The sequence below is a fragment of the Lynx rufus genome, unplaced genomic scaffold (genome assembly GCF_022079265.1).
Source record: "Lynx rufus isolate CCGP_SWC_20201006 ecotype Redwood Valley unplaced genomic scaffold, mLynRuf1.p SCAF_17, whole genome shotgun sequence".
NCBI classification, from domain to species: Eukaryota; Metazoa; Chordata; class Mammalia; order Carnivora; family Felidae; genus Lynx; species Lynx rufus.
In genome coordinates this window covers 39,095,813-39,114,566 of record NW_025814831.1, presented here as the reverse complement: position 1 = coordinate 39,114,566, position 18,754 = coordinate 39,095,813, and the positions used below count along the sequence as shown (strand labels likewise).

General features: G+C 35.4%; 1 protein-coding gene across 1 annotated transcript in view; it reads right to left on the bottom strand.

The window, feature by feature from the left end:
- Positions 1 to 18,754, bottom strand: part of KCNH5 (potassium voltage-gated channel subfamily H member 5) — a 303,474-nt gene that overhangs the window by 72,812 nt on the left and 211,908 nt on the right. The window contains exon 9 of the mRNA XM_047079822.1: positions 102 to 354. Within this exon, the coding sequence (XP_046935778.1) occupies positions 102 to 354 (253 nt within the window). The remainder of the gene's footprint in view (positions 1 to 101; positions 355 to 18,754) is intronic.

The window sequence follows — 18,754 nt, the reverse complement described above, 5'->3', positions numbered from 1 at the left end:
CCAAAGTCACCAAGCAGAGGAAATTTCTCTTAAGAAACCTGAGAAGCAAAATCTCTAAAACTGTTACACATTTGCTACTACATTAGGAAAGTTCACAGTACCTAAAATAGCCACCACCTCATCATCCTGGATGACTTCCAAGGATCCTGACACCACAAAGCAGAGGGCATCCACACTTTCTCCAGCATGGTAAATGAGGTCCCCAGGAGCACAGTGAATCGTTTGGAACTCTACCGCCAAGGCGCGCAGACACCCATCACTGGCCAATCGAAAAGCAGGGTGTTCATTGAAAACCTTCCGATTTAGATGAACACAGATATCAGCTCTCATGTCCTTGGGACAGATGGAGAGAACCTGAAGAAAGTGAGAAATGAAGAAGTGAGAAGAAAAGAAAAAAGGCTATTTCAGTAAAAAAGTCATCCAACAAATGTTTAGCTGCGACAAAGTCGGCAACATACTGTACTAGATGATGGGAATGCAAAGTTAAAAGTCACACCTCTGTTCTCAAGGACCTAATTTTCCAGGGAGATGGGCTGATGAGCATATGGAGTGTTACAATGCAGCATCACACAGTAAAACTTTAAGAGTGGTATGGATCTCTCCATAGAAAGAACAGAGTCTTGGAGCGCCTGGGTGGCTCAGTCAGTTGAGCATCTGACTTCGGTTCAGGTCATGGTCTCACAGTTCATGGGTTCAAGCCCCACATGGGGCTCACTGCTGTCAGCACAGAGCCCACTTCAGATCCTCTGTCCCACTCTTTCTCTTCCCCTCCCTGGCTTGTGCTCTCTCTCTCTCAAAAATAAATAAAACATTAAGAAAGAACAGAGTCTTAGGTGGTTAGGAAGAGTCTCAGAAAAAAACCTTGATATAATTTCATCAAAGAGCCAACTAAAATAGGGTATTACCTTTCATCTTAGTCTAGTCTCTGTTTTAGAATTTTTTCATAACTAAAACCAAATTTAGTCTGATGTACTTTACTCCACATGGGAAGTGGATTCATATTAATCAACTATAAGAAAACAAAATCAACAAAAGTACCCTTGTAACTTGACATGCGGGTACTGGCTGATAAAACTCTACCCTTGATGTGTCTATTTTCACTCTTAAAAATTTTCATTTTACAAATAGCTTTATTCTCAAGGAGTGAAAAAGGTATTCACTAGCCTTCTATAGGGTTTATGCAATTGGGAGTGGCGGCGCCCGCAAGGTGAGCACATTACTGCCTGGCAACCTTGCTCGTACTGGTCTTTGACTCCAGACTGCCAAGGGAAACAGGAAAATTCAAGCTACAGGCAGCCTTCAGAAGAGGGCACAACTGGCAGAAACATGCTTAGATAGCTCTCTACCAAAGGGTTAGAAGGTTCTTATTGCCTGTAGCTTTCAGACAGGGCAATTAATGACCCAGAATAAAATGGATACCATCACCACATCTAATCAGAGCATCATAAAGCAAGATGTAATTACAGAAGTCAGTACCACCCATTTGAAAGATGTGTGTAAAAACTCAGAATCCTTATTTAAAACCAGTTTGTAATTGAGAGAACATCTAAATCCTTAATTAAAAAACACAAATGAAGTGAAAGCTTTAAACTGGTACACACTGTTCACACCTATATTTCACGTTTTAATACCTGCTTTGCATTTTCACACATGGTCAACTGGGTCATGTAAACTTTGATTTGTCAAATTTTATGCTGTGTGGAATACTAATACTACTTTATGTATTTTAACTTAGTTTTAATATTTTCATTTCTGGGGAAAATCTTTTTTCACTTCTCATGATAGCTGTTATATATGCTAAATCTTTATATACAGAACTATCAGTACTTGAACAAATTCAAAGCACATTGGTTTATTAACCCTTGCTCCTGCATGGTTCATTAGGTTCAAATTTATAATTGATTGACAATTTCACCTATATTTACTTTTAAAATGTGTGACTGTCCCCCATTTTAAAAACCAAACTAGACACCTTGTTGGTGAAGGTTTAAGCTACTTGTTGGTACACATCCTATCAAGTGAAGTAGTTTTATGGGTGTTGGGTTTTTTCCTCTCCAAAGGGTGGGTGGAACAAGTTGATTTGGCTACTGCATACTATTTAAACTGTTCTGTAAAGTAAAAAAAAAAAAAAAAAAAAAACTCAGAATCCTCTCCCAGCCCCCTTGGGTAAGTTTCCTTGTCAGAAATTTTTTTCTCTGATAGGCTTTCAGCCCTTCAAATAGAAGTCTTAAGCTGATCTTTCCCCATTAAATTATACTGAATAAAGTTTTAATATGAAATGTGTTTCTTTCCTGTACTACATACATTTTAACCTTTAAAAAAATTACCTAAGGCTTGAAATATCCTGGATATTCCTTTTACTCGGGACTCATGATCAATGAAAAGTTGGTTGCCTCCCTGTGTAGAAGATGAGTCCATCATAAATGTAAAGACCATTAATTAAATTATACTTCCAGTATCCTTTCCCTTAATCTTTCCTAATACCGTACATATTATTTTGTATCACTTAAGCAACTCTGTGGCTTTTTTAATACTCCTTATAATTCCTGTAGGGAGTAGGGATCAACTCACCTATCCTGAAAAATCTCATCTTTGAAGAAAGGAATGCCTAACAGAGCTTTAGAAGCAATTAGCACTTTCCTTCCACATCAGTTGTTTTCCATAGTAATGTAATGTTTTCTTTATTATATTAATCTTTAATGACTTCTGACATTACTGGTTCAATAGGCACTTATTCAACTCCAATGATGGGGTGCACCCCTGCAGTAAGCCCCTGGAACTAGAAGGATTAATAAGACACTGTCTTTGCCTTGGAGGAGCTAGCCACAAAGTAGCAGGAGGAAGATATGTACAAAAAGTTAAAATACAATGAGAAAAGTGCTAGGACAGGACATGGACAGGGTGACATGGGAGCCCATGTTGCCTAGGAGTCATTACTTATGGCTTAGAGGTAGGAAAAAGATAAGGCTCGAGAACACTTAGGTCTGAGTGCATATCTGTCACTTACTACCTCTGTAGCCTAAGTTGTCTTATCTCTAGAAACCTCACCTGTGAAATGGGATAATGGAGCTCATTTCATAGTCCCATTGCAGGAATTAAATGAAAGGGCTTGAGCTTAGCACAGTTTAGCCTTGCACATGGCCAGGACTAAAGAAATGCTGGCTTTTATTACTCCTATCAAACATGAGTACTTATTTTTGTTCTTTTTTTTTCAAGTTTACTTATTTTAAGAGAGACAGAGAGAGCTCAAGTGGGAGAGGGGCAGAGAGAAAGGGGGATAGAGGATCCAAAGAGAGCTCCGTGCTGAGAGCAGACAGCCAATGTGGGGCTCAAACTCATGAACCATGAGATCATGACCTGAGCCGAAGTCAGATGCTTAACCAACTGAGCCACCCAGGTGCCCCTTGAACATGAATATCCTTACAAAGTTTATTGTTGCTTTAGCTCTCTGGAAGAACAATATACTTTTTTTCTTTTTCTTTTTCTTTTTCTTTTTTTTATTTTCCACCCTGTTCTGAATTCTGTATCTTGGTTGTTGAGATTCTAGGCAAAATTAAGGAAATATCTCAGCATGAACCTGAAGATATTTCAAGCACTAGCTAATATTAATATTTTTCTCAAGTTGAAAATGAAATTAGTGCTAGAAAAGCCAAAAAGTAAAAATAATTTTAAAATATATACACACATGCATAAACATTATACTGAATAGCTTAATGGGAAAATGAACCATTCTGTTTCTATTCCATTTACCTTACAGGATTTTTAATGTTTTGGATTCATTTTGGTTAGCAGTCATTTTATGTCCTTTTAATTATGTCTTTCAGGATTCATGCTTCAAATGAAACCCTCCAATGTAAGCAATATTCTCTGCTCAGTGGCATATCAAAAGAGGATTTTTATTACATATTAATTGCATCTTCCCTTTTTTGTTTCACTTCACTTATGACACTAATTCATTTATTATTTTTATAGGTGCTATATACTAAAGTTCAAATGTCATAAAGTGACAAGTTAAAACTAAGTTAAAATAGACCAAAGTCACACCCAGTGGCAAGCTCATTCCCTATCCTTAGATAGAGCATGTGCCTTACATGCTGTGTCTGTCATTGAAATATGAGTATAGATTATTTTTTCTGTAAATGAAGGCACTGACAAGTGTCTTAGGCAAGACAAAACTTAGTTTTAAGTGATAAAATTATCATTCAAGATGACTCTAACACCTGCTCCATTAGTCTAATTTCAATGTACTCTGCCTTGGATGTCATATGCAATCTCTTGTGGATAAGGTCCTTACTGGGTATCTTATAGTTATAAACAAATGAAATTACATTTCAGTAGAAAATATTCATATTAAAAATGAGTATCCCCTCTTCATGTCAGGATAGTTATAAATTAGATTCTTAATTAAGACAATGGATAAATTTTCTGTTTGGAAGAGCTATAGCCATATACAAGGAGTCATTCTTAGAATTCTGCAACCAACCCTGGAAAAAGAAAAAAAATGCCATGGTTTGAAGAAGGAAACTTTTTGAAATTCATTGACTTATGATACCAAGGACACATATAGTCATTCATTTAACTCGTAGTTAGTAAGAGTTGGTTATACACTTGTTAACATGTGGGCTACTATGCACGTCCTCCAGATCCAAGAGCAAAACTTTCAGTGCCTGTATCCCTAGAGCTTCCAGTCATGAATAGCTTAAAAAATGACTATTCTTAGTCCAGTGCCCCATTTTACAGATAAGGCAAATATATAACATAAAGTTTATGATATTTGTTCAAGGCCTCTCAATAAGTTACTAGCAAAACCCAAAACTCTTTGGGTTCCAGTTTTTAAGCCATGCTCCTCAACGAAGCTCAACCAGGAACAAAATGTGACATCTGGCACTCTTTTATGTTTTCTAGGTCTTTGAATACTACAAAAAATATAGATGCTGATTTACGAAAATCATTTAATGTCCAATTAATCAAAATATGGCTTTTTTTATTAAGAAATCACTCATGTGCATACCACCACCACCACCAAAGAGCAGCCTAGATTTCCTTGCAGATTTGTTTCCATTTCTAAACACTTTAATTTCAGCTTCAGATAAATATATTGCCGTATTTTAGTGTGTGGGTGAAGACATAAGGATGCACTGACAAATTATTTATCTCATTACTATTTGCCAAAAGGAAGTAATCTTATTTGAAATATAAGTTTCAGTGTATAGATGAAAAGGACCTGAGCTATATATTAGCATGGAGTAAAACATATTTGATAAATGTCATTTTCCCCATCACTTTTATCCATTATGATACTAGTAATGTTGCAAAAGCTTAGAAAAGCAAGCCTAAAAACTTGAATTAGAAGCCAAAGAGTTAAGATTCTCTAAGGAAATGGTTGACTATACAAAGCCCAAAGAACAAGGTTTTATCCTCTCTATTATTAATTATTTGAATACACTTAAACATTTATTTTAACAATCCTTATATAAAATGTAGGAAATCAAAAACCTATAAAGAAGAAAATAAGATTTCTCCATTACTTACATATCTATATACATACATACCATTTTTGTGAAACCTTACTCTCCAAACCTTTATTTCTTGCTGTGTTTATATCACATTATAATCACTTCCCATGCCATGAAATACTGATTTAAAAACATAATTTGAATCATTGCATAATACTCCATCATACAATTATAACACAATTAACCACTGCATTATTATTGGTATCAAGATTTGTAGTTTTCCCTTTCATAAATCAAGGTACAACAAATACTCTGTACTTTTGTCAGATTGTCTGAGGACAGATTCTTTTAGAAGAAAAGTGAGTGGGCAAAATATAAAAACATTTTCAAGGATCTTGCCAACTTATTTCCCAGAAAAGGCACAGCAAATTACTCTCTAAGCCAGAAGTGTATGAGACTATCTTACATCTTTTTAATAATCACCCTCCCCTCAATTTTTCATTCATTTGCATTTGAAAAAGAAAAGGCAATTTTACCTGAAACAAAAAATGGAATTGTACATGGCTTGTATGGAATTGTATATGGAACTGTAATGAGACAGAATGTTGAGCTTTATTTAATCTTAGTGAAGGTGGTCTCCTACCACTACTCCCTAGTTCAGTGACAACAGACTGACTGCTTTTATTCAATCTACAACAAATTTCTAATGTGAAAATGAGGATAATGGTGATACTTCCATTTTAAGCTTCTGAAAGTAGTGAACAAAACAAGGGCCCCTTTTGACATTTCTCACTGCTCTAAAATAGTTTTTTTTTATTATCTACAAAATCTTATATCAGGGGTAATATAGTGACAGTTATTTTTAATAATAATTGATAAGTGAAGATGATCCCCCCCCCCGTTCTCTTTCTTAGGACAAAGGAATAAATGCATTAATGACATTTTGATAGGCAATGAAGTTACCACTGACATTCTTCAAAATCCCTGCTTCCTTTGATGCAATTAAGTTATGCATTGCTAATTAATCTCCCCTCACGGATCCAACCGAATTGGTATTAAATTAGTGAAAACCAGTGGAGAGAGTAAGGCAAGTGACATTTGCACATAAAACATTTTTACAATCCTTCTTGGGAATGAGGAGCTCTAAGACTGCCAACAAATGAAGTAAAGTTCGCTACAGAAATTCAATTCTCATTCATTTTATGGGAAGAAAAAAGGTTCACCTTTTTTTTTTTTTTCAAGTATAACCAGGCAGCCATGAGGACCAAGGGAGAGCAGCTGTCTGGAGGTTAGTCTGCCAATTTCTGGGGTATCCAAACCTCCAAGGAATTAACTCAGGAACAATGTAATGAAATAAAACCAAAGCAAATTAACTTCCATTATTTAAAAGTAAAAGGTCATATTTAGCAACAGAAGACTGATATGATCAGTGAGAGATTATAGGTTAAAATTCATAGGTTTCACTTTAGAGACAAATTTTCTGCAAATAGACCACATATACAAAAGTGAGACTTAAGATTTTGTTTAAAAAATGTAGTGAACCCATTCTACCAAATTCTTCATAGTTTTGGTTCTGCAGTAAAGTGAGCAATAAAAAGAAACAAATAGCAATTGTTACGATTTTTTAGCTTGTTAAAGGTGCTAATGTTCTAGACCATTAACTTTCCAAATTTAGGGCTCTGATAAAATTTAGATTTTCTGTTGTTCTCTAATCTTAATCTCATGTGTGTACTTTTTCATGTGCATGTATTTGACTAAATAAGAATACTTTTGCAGAGGAACCAAATAGACATTTTTCCAAAGAAGACATACAGATGGTCAACAGACACGTGAAAAGATGCTCAACATCACTCATCATCAGGGAAATGCAAATCAAAACCACGATGAGATACCACCTCACACCTCTCAGAATGGCTAAAATGAAGAAGACAAGAAACAATATGTGTTGATGAGGATGGGGAGAAAAAGGAAACTTTGTACACTGTTGCTAGGAATGTAAGTTGGTATAGCCACTGTGGAAAACATTATGGAGATTCCTCAAAAAATTAAAAATAGAGGGGCGCCTGGGTGGCTCAGTCGGTTAAGCGTCCGACTTCAGCCAGGTCACGATCTCGCGGTCCGTGAGTTCGAGCCCCACGTCAGGCTCTGGGCTGATGGCTCAGAGCCTGGAGCCTGTTTCCGATTCTGTGTCTCCCTCTCTCTCTGCCCCTCCCCCGTTCATGCTCTGTCTCTCTCTGTCCCAAAAATAAATAAACGTTGAAAAAAAATTTAAAAAAAATTAAAAATAGAAATAGCATATGATTCAATAATTCTACTATTGGGTATTTACCCAGGGTAAATGAAAACACTAATTCAAAAAGACATATTCATCCCTGTGTTTACTGCAGCATTATTCACAGTAGCCAAGACATGGAAGCAACCCAAGTGTCCATCAATAAATGAATAGATAAGGAAAATATGGCGTGCGCACATGCACACACACACACACACACACAATGGAATATTACACAGCCATAAGAAGGATGAGGTCATGCTATTTGTCACAACATGGATGGACATGGAGGGAATTATGCTAAGTGAAATAGGTCAACCTGATAAAGACAAATATCATATGACTCCACTCACAAGTGGGATCTAAAGAAATAAACAAAAAGCAGAATCAGAACTATAAATGCAGAGAACAAACTGATGGTTGTCAGAGGGAAGGAGGGTGGGGAGTTGGGCAAAAAGGATGAAAGGGAGAGAGAGATACAAATCTCCAGTTATGGAATGAGTAAGTCATGGGAATAAAAAGCAGAGCACAAGGAATACAGTCAACAATATTGTAATGGCAATGTAATGGGACAGATGGTAGCTATACTTGTGGTGAATATAGCATAATGTATAAACTTGTCAAATCACTAACCTGTATACCTGAAAATATATTCTACATTGTATGTCAACTATATTCAAAATTTTTAAAAAGTGAAAAAGAGAATGCTTTTCCACGTGTTAAAGTATTTTCTAAACTTAGAAATATATTTTAAAATATATTTGACTGAATTATCCAGAAGAATGGAAACAATTCTGGAAACAATCTGGCAATGATCCTTTTAAAGTCACCTATGATAAATAATGCTCCAGCTTCTTTAAAAGAATGACCCACTCATATACTGTGGTAGAAGTGAATTTGTACTTCCATTACCTGACTATACTGACAAAAGTTAATATATATATATATATATATATATATATATATATACACACACATACCCTAAGACCCAACAATTCCATTCCACTTTGGGTATATGCCTAACAGAAATGTCTGTATATATGCACCAAACCACATAAACAAGAGCATTTGTAGGAGCACTATTCATAATAGCTTCAAGTTGAAAATTAAACAAAAAGGGGCCCCTGGGTGGCTCAGTTGGTTAGGTGTCCGACTTTGGCTCAGGTCATGATCTCATGGTTCGTGGGTTCAAGCCCGTGTCAGGCTCTGTGCTAATAGCTCAGATCCTGGAGCCTGCTTTGGATTCTGTGTCTCCCTTTCTTTCTGCTCCTCCCCCATTCATGCTCTGTCTTTCTCTGTCTCTCAAAAATAAATAAAATTTTAAAAATATTTGAAAAAAAGAAAATTAAACAAAGATCCATAAACATTAGAATAGATAAATACATTATGGTATATTCACACAATGGACTGTTATCAGCAAAAAAAAAAAAAAAGGAAAAAGAAACAACTACACATAACATAGATCAATTTCAACAACACAATGTTGATTGAAAAGAGCCTAACACAAAAGAGTATATTCTACATAATTCCACTTATATAAAGTTCAACAACTGGCAAAATCAATATATGGTTGTAGAAGTCAAGATATGGGTTACTGTGGAGGGGCAAAGCTGGCTAATGTCTGGAGAAAACATGGAAGGACTTTCAGTAATGAGGTGTTGGGGTGCTGGCTAAACACATTTGTTCACTTTGTGAAAATTTATTAAGCTGTTCATTTATAATATAATTTTCCCACAGTTCAGTAATATATTTTAATTTTTTTAACATTTATTTATTTTTGAGAGAGAGCATGTGCATATGTGCATGTGTGAGATGGGGAGAGGGAGAGGGAAAGGGAGAGAGAGAGAGAGAGAGAGAGAGAGAGAGAATCTCAAGCAGGCTCCGCACTGTCTGCACTGAACCCCACGTGGGGCTCAATCCCATGAACCATGAGATCATGATCCGAGCCAAGATCAAAAAGTCAGGCACTTAACCAACAGACGCCCCAGTATTATATTTTAATTTTAAAAGATTACTTAAAAAATCACACACACACACACACACACACACACACACGTTAATAATGTGAAGATAGATATGTTAATTATTTTGATTGTAGTAAATAATTTCACTATATATATGTAATCAAATCATGTTTTACACTTTAAATATATACATTTTTATTTTAAAAAAGTTATTTTTAAACAAATAGGTATTGTCTAAAGAGAATGAATGAAACAAAAATCGAGCTGTTAAACCAATAGTGACAGCTATTTCTAGAATGATTATGATTGTGAAAGCTTGTGTCTCAACCTACTTTTCTTCCAATAGAGCAAACTAAAATTCCAGAAGATGTGCATCAGTATTCTTTCAAATTATTTATGCAATTTAATATATCTACCTATATATGTGTGTGTACATATATATACTTATACCAACTATAGAAAGTAAAGGTAATCCAAAGAAGTCAGAGTAGTAAATGAAGCAAAAGATATGTGGGTTGGTCATTTATATTGCATTTAATTCTAAAAAGAATTTGAGATCTGATTATTTGATTGTATAAAAGAATATATATAAGTGCCAATACACATTTATGTCTATATATACATGTGTATATACAGATAGATTAAATCAAGTATATATAAAATAATAGCTAAAAATTTATGTTGCTTAAAAAGGTTGGGAGATTATTAACTGGAAGAAAAACAGTAAAGTAAGACAGAGTATCAATGTTTGAACAATTGGGATCACACTGAAACATTTTTTCACAGCTCTAACACTCATATATAGATAACAGATGTGGTGCCTAGATATAGCTATTGGTGTATTTATATGTAATATAACTTTACTATAAAATCAGGAATCTTTCAGAGAACACTAAGCTCTTCCAGTCACTCTCCCAATATGCTGACATTCATCAGACTAGACCTCGATCAATGTGTTCTTATTGAATAAAGCCTGTTATGTTATTATATGTAGTTGAAATAGGATAGCAATATCAGACTAAGCTTTCTGGTAAATTAAGTCCTTCACTGTAAGTAAAGTGCCTCAGGAATTTAGCTCTCTGGGACCACTGGAATAGATAAAAGGGTACAGTTATTTGAATATTTATATGTACAAGTATGCTTTCTAGAGTTTTTTATGGCAGTAATTCATACATAAGCAAAAGGTAAGAAACAATGTATAGACTATAATAAATATAATGGAAACATAACATGTATAATAAATACAATTTTAAAAGTTAAGAAAATGAAAAGATTGGCCTTAGATTGAAAGAAGATATTTATAATACATATATCCTACAAAGGAGTCCTATCCAAGATATATGAAAAACTCCCACAAGTCAATAGGATAAAGGTGGAAACCCAATTTTTTATAAAATACTAACAAGATGTGAACAATTTACAAGATAGATTATCTAAATGGCCACTGATTTTAAAAGGTGTTCAAAACCATTAAGTATGGGAAAATGCCAATTGGAACCACAATTAGATACAACTACACCTGCACCATAATGGCTAAATGTAAAAGGCCAACAACATGCCAAGACTTGCAGAACACGTGGAGCAGTTGGAACTCTCACGTATTCTAGTGGAGTTGTCACCACTTTTCTAAACTCCTTGACAACTTCTAATAAAACTAAATTGCTATCAATACCATAACCCATCAATTTCACTCTTATGTATATACACTAGAGAAATGTATAAAGATATTCATAAAAAGATATGTACAAGAATTTTATATCTTTATTCATATAGCCAAAACTTAGAACAAACCCTAAGTTAATGCCCATTAGCTGTAGAATGAACAATATCCATGAAATTGAATACTTTATATATACTGTATAATTCCACTTCTATGAAGTTCGGCATCAAAATACCAGTTACAGGAAACAGCCCAATGCACATCAACTAATGAATGGAAAAAAGAAAATGTGGTAAATCCATACAAAAGAATACTATGCAGTCATAAAAAGAAATGAAGTACCAATATACACTACAACAGGAGGAATCTTGAAAGCATGCTAAGTGAAAGAAGCCAGTCACAAAAGACCATATATCTTATGACTCCACTTATATGAAATGCCCAGAATTAGCAAATCTATAGAGACAGAAAGTAGATTAGTCCTTTCCAAGGGCTGAGAGGAAGGGGAGAATAGAAAGTAATTGCTGATGGAATGGTGTCTTTTTTTTTTTTTTTTGAGGTGATGATGATGTTCTGGATAATGATGATGGTTTCACAACATTGTGAATTCACCAAAAACCACTGAACTATACGCTTTTAAATGATGAAGTTTATGATAATGTGAATTACATCTCAATTTTTAAAATAGTGGTTACTTCAGAAGGGCACAGTAATTGCTTTGACAAAATTAGAATGCGATAGCATTCTAGGGTGATAAAAATTTTATCTTCATCTGAGTAGCCATTACATGGTATTTACATATATGGAAATCTATCCATCTGCCTGCCTAACATTTGTATATGTTATGTGTGGATGTATGTGTGTATGCGCCTTTATATGATAAAATGCAATATGGAAAATCATAACTGTCACCATTCCCAACCACTAAAAATATGGGCAATAGGCAAATTTGGTCAAAATTAAGTTGCAATATCTATGGGATAAACCACTGCAAGGCACAGGACTACCTAATTTTATTCAATAATTACATAGTACTGGTATATGGTGTCTATTATATGTGAAACACATATAGAAGGTGGCGTTAAAAACGGTTCCAAACAGTTCCTGCATGCAGTTTGCTTGCCAATCTTACCAGGAAGACAAGACAAATGTACTAGGTCAGCCAAAGCTAGAGGGAAAGGCTACCATGTTGCAAAAGGAAGCCAACTTTGGAGGAAATAATATGCAGCAGATCAGAGGAGGGTATAAGTAAGGGATGTTTGGGGAAAAGTTGCCATAGGCACAGGCAAAGTGAAATGTTGGCCATTTTACAGCTAATCAACTTTGTGATTAGAGCTAATCAACTTCTATTTTCATTTCATATAACAGAAGCAGCTTTTCTTAAATGGTTGGTACATCATAGTGAATTCTATCACTAAATGTAGTCTCTACTATCTTAATTAAGTTTGTATCAGTGCTATTGATAAGAGTTGAAAACACGACAGTGAACATTGCTAGTTATTTATTTACTTAATAGTATGTATGTTGTCATGGTGACTAAAATTTTACAATGTTAATTAAACAGACTTTTCTTATTTGCATGAGCCTATTTAGTAGCACAGGGGGAATGTATGTGTTTTTTAAGTTTAAGAAATTCCTTTAAAACTTAATTAGTATTCTACATACGCTAGAAACCAAATTATCATCTTTTTGATACACCATGTTATGTTGACATTATGAAAAGGACTTTGGGGAAATAGGCCCTAAATGAAAGTTGGTTTATGTATTACTTATACTGATATTTGTCACCAATACCTTCATTGCTGGGAAACAAGACATGTCAGTAATCAAACTTATTACAATTGTCATCATCCAGAAAATAGCCATGAATAAGTAAAATAGCCAGAGTAAGTAAAAATGTCTACAAATAGGAGAAAAGACAGCCACAGAGTGTGTAGGATGTACATGTAACAGATGCCCTTGAGCGTCACTTAATGCCTCAAGGAAACCACCAGAGTCCCAGATACCGCAGACGTGATCTGATTTCAGCCCAGGGCAGATCAAAGAGAGCAGACTGAGAGGTAAATGTATTGACTATAAGGAAAAACAACAGAGAGGCTAACACCAAACAAATATCCCAAAAAAGTAAAACATAAGGATGAATATATGGAAACCAAAATTAAAAACATAACACCACTTGTAACTTATAAAATGAATTATTTAGGTACAAAGTTAACAAAACATGAGCAGGATGTATATTCTGAAAATTACAAAATACTGATGAATGAACAACAACAGCAAAAAAATCCCTAAGTCAATGGAGACAGAAATCGTGTTGAAGAATTAGAAGACCCAACATAGTAAATTCAATGTGATAGCATTACCTATCTAAAATAAAATAGTGATAGTCCCAAATGATGTGAGGATACAAAGAAGCTAGATTGTACTTATACTTCTAGGTATACAAAATTGTGCATCTACTCTGTAAAGGAGAATGGTTTCATACAAAACTACACATGTGCTCAGCACATGACCTGTAACTACAGTCTTGGGTGTTTATCCCAAAAAATGAAATTTTAAATTCACACAAAAACCTGTACATGACTGTTCACAGGAACTCTATTTTGCAATAGCCCCAAACGAAAAACACTACAGATTTCCTTCAGCAGGTGAATAGCTGAACAAACTATTGTGCATCCTACTCAGCAATAAAAAGGAACAAACTATTGATACATGCAATAATTTGGATGGATCTCAAGGAAATTATGCTCAATGAAATAAAGCTAATCTCAAACGTCTACATGATTCTACTTATACAACATTCTTGAAATGACCATATTAAAGAGAGACTAGATTGGCCATTGCCAGGATTCAGGAAAAGTGGTGGGGAGACAGGTGACTGTTGCCGTAAAGGGTAGCACGAGAGATCCCGGTGATGGAACTCTTCCATCCTGACAGCGGTAGTGATTGCACGAAACTACACTTGTGATAAAATTGTTTGGCATAAGACCACACACGCGCGCACGCACACACACACACACACACATTCGTGTGTGTAAAAGAGATGAAATCTGAATAAGGTTGATGAATGGTATCAATGTCAACTTTCTGATTATGGGGGAAACTGGGTGAAGGGTACATAGAATCTCTATGATTTCCTACAAGCATGTGAATCTACAATTATCTCAAAATAAAAAGTGTTTTTGAAAAGATAAAAGTTTTGTCCCTCTCTTTTGACAAAGAGACAAACAGCCCTCCCATAAACCAGAACCCCTGGAATACCAACTAATAATAGGGCATAGCAGTCATCTCCATTAACACGCTTTTATCAAGTGCGACTTTTCATAAAGCCAAAAATACTTGAGGAAGCCCCTCAGTAGGAGAAGTGTCTGTAGCCCTGAGTTTACATGTCCCAGCCTGGCAAAAAGATGACCTGAATCTCACCAGGGACAATTTTAGTTTGTCCTTCAGCTCCAGGGTAGTAGACCTAATACCAAACTTCTGACCTGAAGGCATTAGCCTCTAGCACAAAACCAAAGGTTTTACCTGCCCCCCCCCCGCCCCAGAAACAAACAAAACAAAAACAAAAGACACCTTTGCTTTGGGAATCAATGTGCAACCTTGCATTTTATAACAGAGCTCTCTAAAATATTCTAGCTTCATCCTCTTAAATGCCCAAAACACTTCAAAACTGTCTTGAAAATTTCATTTAGACAAAGAGTTTGTTTGGCCCTTGGTGATGTTTTATACCTGAACAAAATCTTTACACTATTATTTTCCCTTTAAGGAATCCTTTATTTATATTAGGTTTGCAAATTTTATCTAATCTAATACACTGAGGAAGCAGTGTCAAAGGAAAGGGAATCATTCCTTCCCGAAGTTCATGGAGGTTTTCAAAGCACTCTAACACTGTTCTGCCATTGTTTGCTATTTCATTTGCTCACTGATTGATGGTCACCTATGAATGTTGGAAACATGCTATGTCTTTGGATATACGCAAACAACAGCCACAACACACAGCCATTATCTTCAGAAGCTTCTAATATGGTGGTTGAGTGAGATATTTTAACCAAAAAACAAACAAACAAAAAGCCAATACTATTTTATCAATGAGATGTGAGTGACATTCTGGGAAAGCATGAAATGACTTAAAAGATATCCTTCCTACGATGGTGAACAGATTTATGCCTTTTTGTGAAATCACAGTGTCTAATATTTTAACAGAGTGGCAAGCCGAATCTCTCTCCTAAGGCTTAAACACAGCTTAGCAGAGATTTCAATATTGTTTTCTTAGATTCAATTGGTTCAGACTTTGAAAGAGAAAATGACACCAACCATTTAATCCTTACCAAAACTATACAGTGCAGGTATTATTATTTCCATATTACAATAGTTATTAACAGATCCATAGTTTGGATGATTTTAAAGCCCTTTTGCTCTATCTATAACACAGAATTGCTACTGGATACAGAGATGATCAACAGAAATTTATCCCAGGTCAACTTGTAACAGTTGGAGGCACATTTGACTATACAGTCTAAGCCTGATTTGAATGCTATCTATTATGGCTCTCATGACAACATGTGGCCCTTTTGGAAACATTTCCTGAAAGATCCTTGGATTAGGACTCTGGTGCCTTTTGTGGAGCCCAACTACCTGACAACACTCCCATCAACTGATAGCAACATGACCATCTGTCCCCTGCTCTGACTTTCCTAATCTTTTTTATATTCTCGCTCCTTCTCAAACTGACCCTTACTCTTATGCCACTTGCTCCCACAATAAATGTAACCATCTGCGTTTAGCTCACATCCTCTCAAAAGTTTCTCCATTTCAGAGTGACTGACTCAGAGAGCTCACACATATCCCTGATCTAGGGTACAGACTATCATGAAGCACCTTATTAGCACATGTAGAGACTGGGGTGTGGACAATTCAGTCACTGTGGAAGTACATGCCTCTAAACACCCAACAGGCAGATTCGCACACACAGCCACAGTTCGTTAACTGTATTAAGATCTCCACGTCATTGACCTTCCCTACAAATTTGACCCCTTCTGTTTTCGCCTTTTAAATGTCTAGCATAGAATACTACTGTTTCTCATTACAAACATTTTGTATTACTCTTCCCCATTATATCATCTATGAAAACCCCATCCTGATTTATTTCACCTTGGCTGGCTATATCACACAATTCTGATGAATGCTTTTATTTTAAAACAATGAACACACTTAAAATGGGCACTCGTCCATACCTACCATGTCTACTACAGTTCTCTGACATTTATAAAGCATGTAGGATATACCTGAAGTTTATGATAACAGGGTCCATATTCCCCAGTATGAAGTAGGCCAGCATGTGGTTTAGGTTTGTTTTTTTTTTTAATTTTTTTTTAATGTTTATTTATTTTTGAGACAGAAAGAGACAGAGCATGAATGGGGGAGGGTCAGAGACAGAGGGAGACACAGAATCTGAAACAGGCTCCAGGCTCTGAGCTGTCAGCACAGAGCCCGACGTGGGGCTCGAACTCATGGACTGCGAGATCATGACCTGAGCCGAAGTCAGTCGCTTAACCGACTGAGCCACCCAGGCGCCCCTAGTTTAGGTTTTTTTTGTTTGTTTCAGGATGCTTTCCTAAATTATGGTTTAAACATCAGTTCTGTTCTTTTTGTTTTATTTCATGTTTTGGTAGGCATGAATTATATGTATACTGGGTCTTTATGCCTGTGTTCTCTATTACATGTTTGCATACATGTACCTCTTTATTTTAGTTTCATTAATTTTTTTTGCTTTTATTTAATTCTCTTTAATTATATATTCTTATAACTATTATTATATAATAAAAGATAGAATGTGGGCACCTTGCAATTTAGTCTTCACTTGTAATATTATTTTATCTCTTTGCTTTCATTTATTTTCTGACTTTGATCAGCTCCCTATATTTCTTTTTCTATACTCATTTTTTTTTATTTATGACTTACGAACTTCTTTCTTAAGTTTGTTGTTCACTACATTTAATTTAGTTTAGGTGTTGTATCAATTTTCTTCTGTACCATGGCTTTTTGTAAAAGTGTGTTTTCATGTTGAAGTTTTATTTTCTTATTTCTTTTCCAGTGTCTTTATATATCTATATATAAATTATCTTTTTTTCCTGTTTATTATTATTTGTGTTGTATTTTTCCTAACCACCAAAAGTAGGCAGTCTTGTGTGTATAAGGGAAGGAGGAGGTAAGGGAAGAGTGTGAGGGGGCAGGTTTTTTTCTGTATCTTACCAGATTCCTTAGTTCAAAGGTACCCTTTACTGTTAACAGCAGTTAAGTGCAATTTCTTTGTAAACTATACAATTTGCTTTTTGTTTTTCTCTGTGTTTTTTTTTCAATTTTTTATTTAAATTCTAGTTAGTTAACAGCCAATAACATAAATTGGTTTCAGGTGTAGAATTTAGTGATTCATGACTTACATATAACACCCAGGGCTCATCACAAGTGCCCTCCTTAATACCCATCACCCATTTAGCCCATCAACTCACCCAACACCCCTGGCAACCCTCAGTTTGTTCTCTATAGTTAAGAGTCTCTTATGGTTTGTCTCCCTTTCTCTTTCTTCCCCCCTCCCCTTCCCATATGGTCATCTGTTTTGTTTCCTCAATTCCACATATGAGTGAAATCGTATGGTATTTGTCTTTCTCTGACTGACTTATTTTGCTTAGCATAATACACATTTGCCATGTCATCACAAATGGCAAAATTTCATTTTTTGATGGCTGAATAATATTCCATTGTATATATATAAACCACATCTTCTTTATCCATTCATCAGTTAATGGACATTGGGCTTTTTCCATAATTTGGCTATTGTTGATAATGCTGCTATAAACATCAGGGTACCTGTGCCCCTTTGAATCTGTAGTTTTGTGTCCTTTGGGTAAATACCTAGTAATACAATCGCTGGGTCATAGGGTAGTTCATATGGCTGCTACCATATCTTGGCTATTGTAAATAATGCCGCAATGAACATGAGGGGTGCATATATCTTCGAATTATTGTTTTTGTATTGTTTGGGTAAATACCCAGTACTGTGATTGCTGTATCATTGAGTAGTTCCAATTTTAGTTTTTCGAGGAACCTCCATATTGTTCTCCAGAGTGGCTGCACCAGTTTTCATTCCCACCAACAGTGCAAGAGGGTTCTTCTATCTCCATATCCTCATCAATACCTGTTGTTTCCTCAGTTGTTAATTATCCTGACAGGCATGAAGTGGTATCTTATTGTGGTTTTGATTTGCATTTCCTTGGTGATGAGTGAGGTTGAGCATCTTTTCAAGTGTCTGTTGGCCATCCGTACGTATGTCTTCTTTGAAAAAATGTTCATGTCTTCTGCCCATTTCTTTACTGGATTATTTATTTTGGGGGTGCTGAGTTTG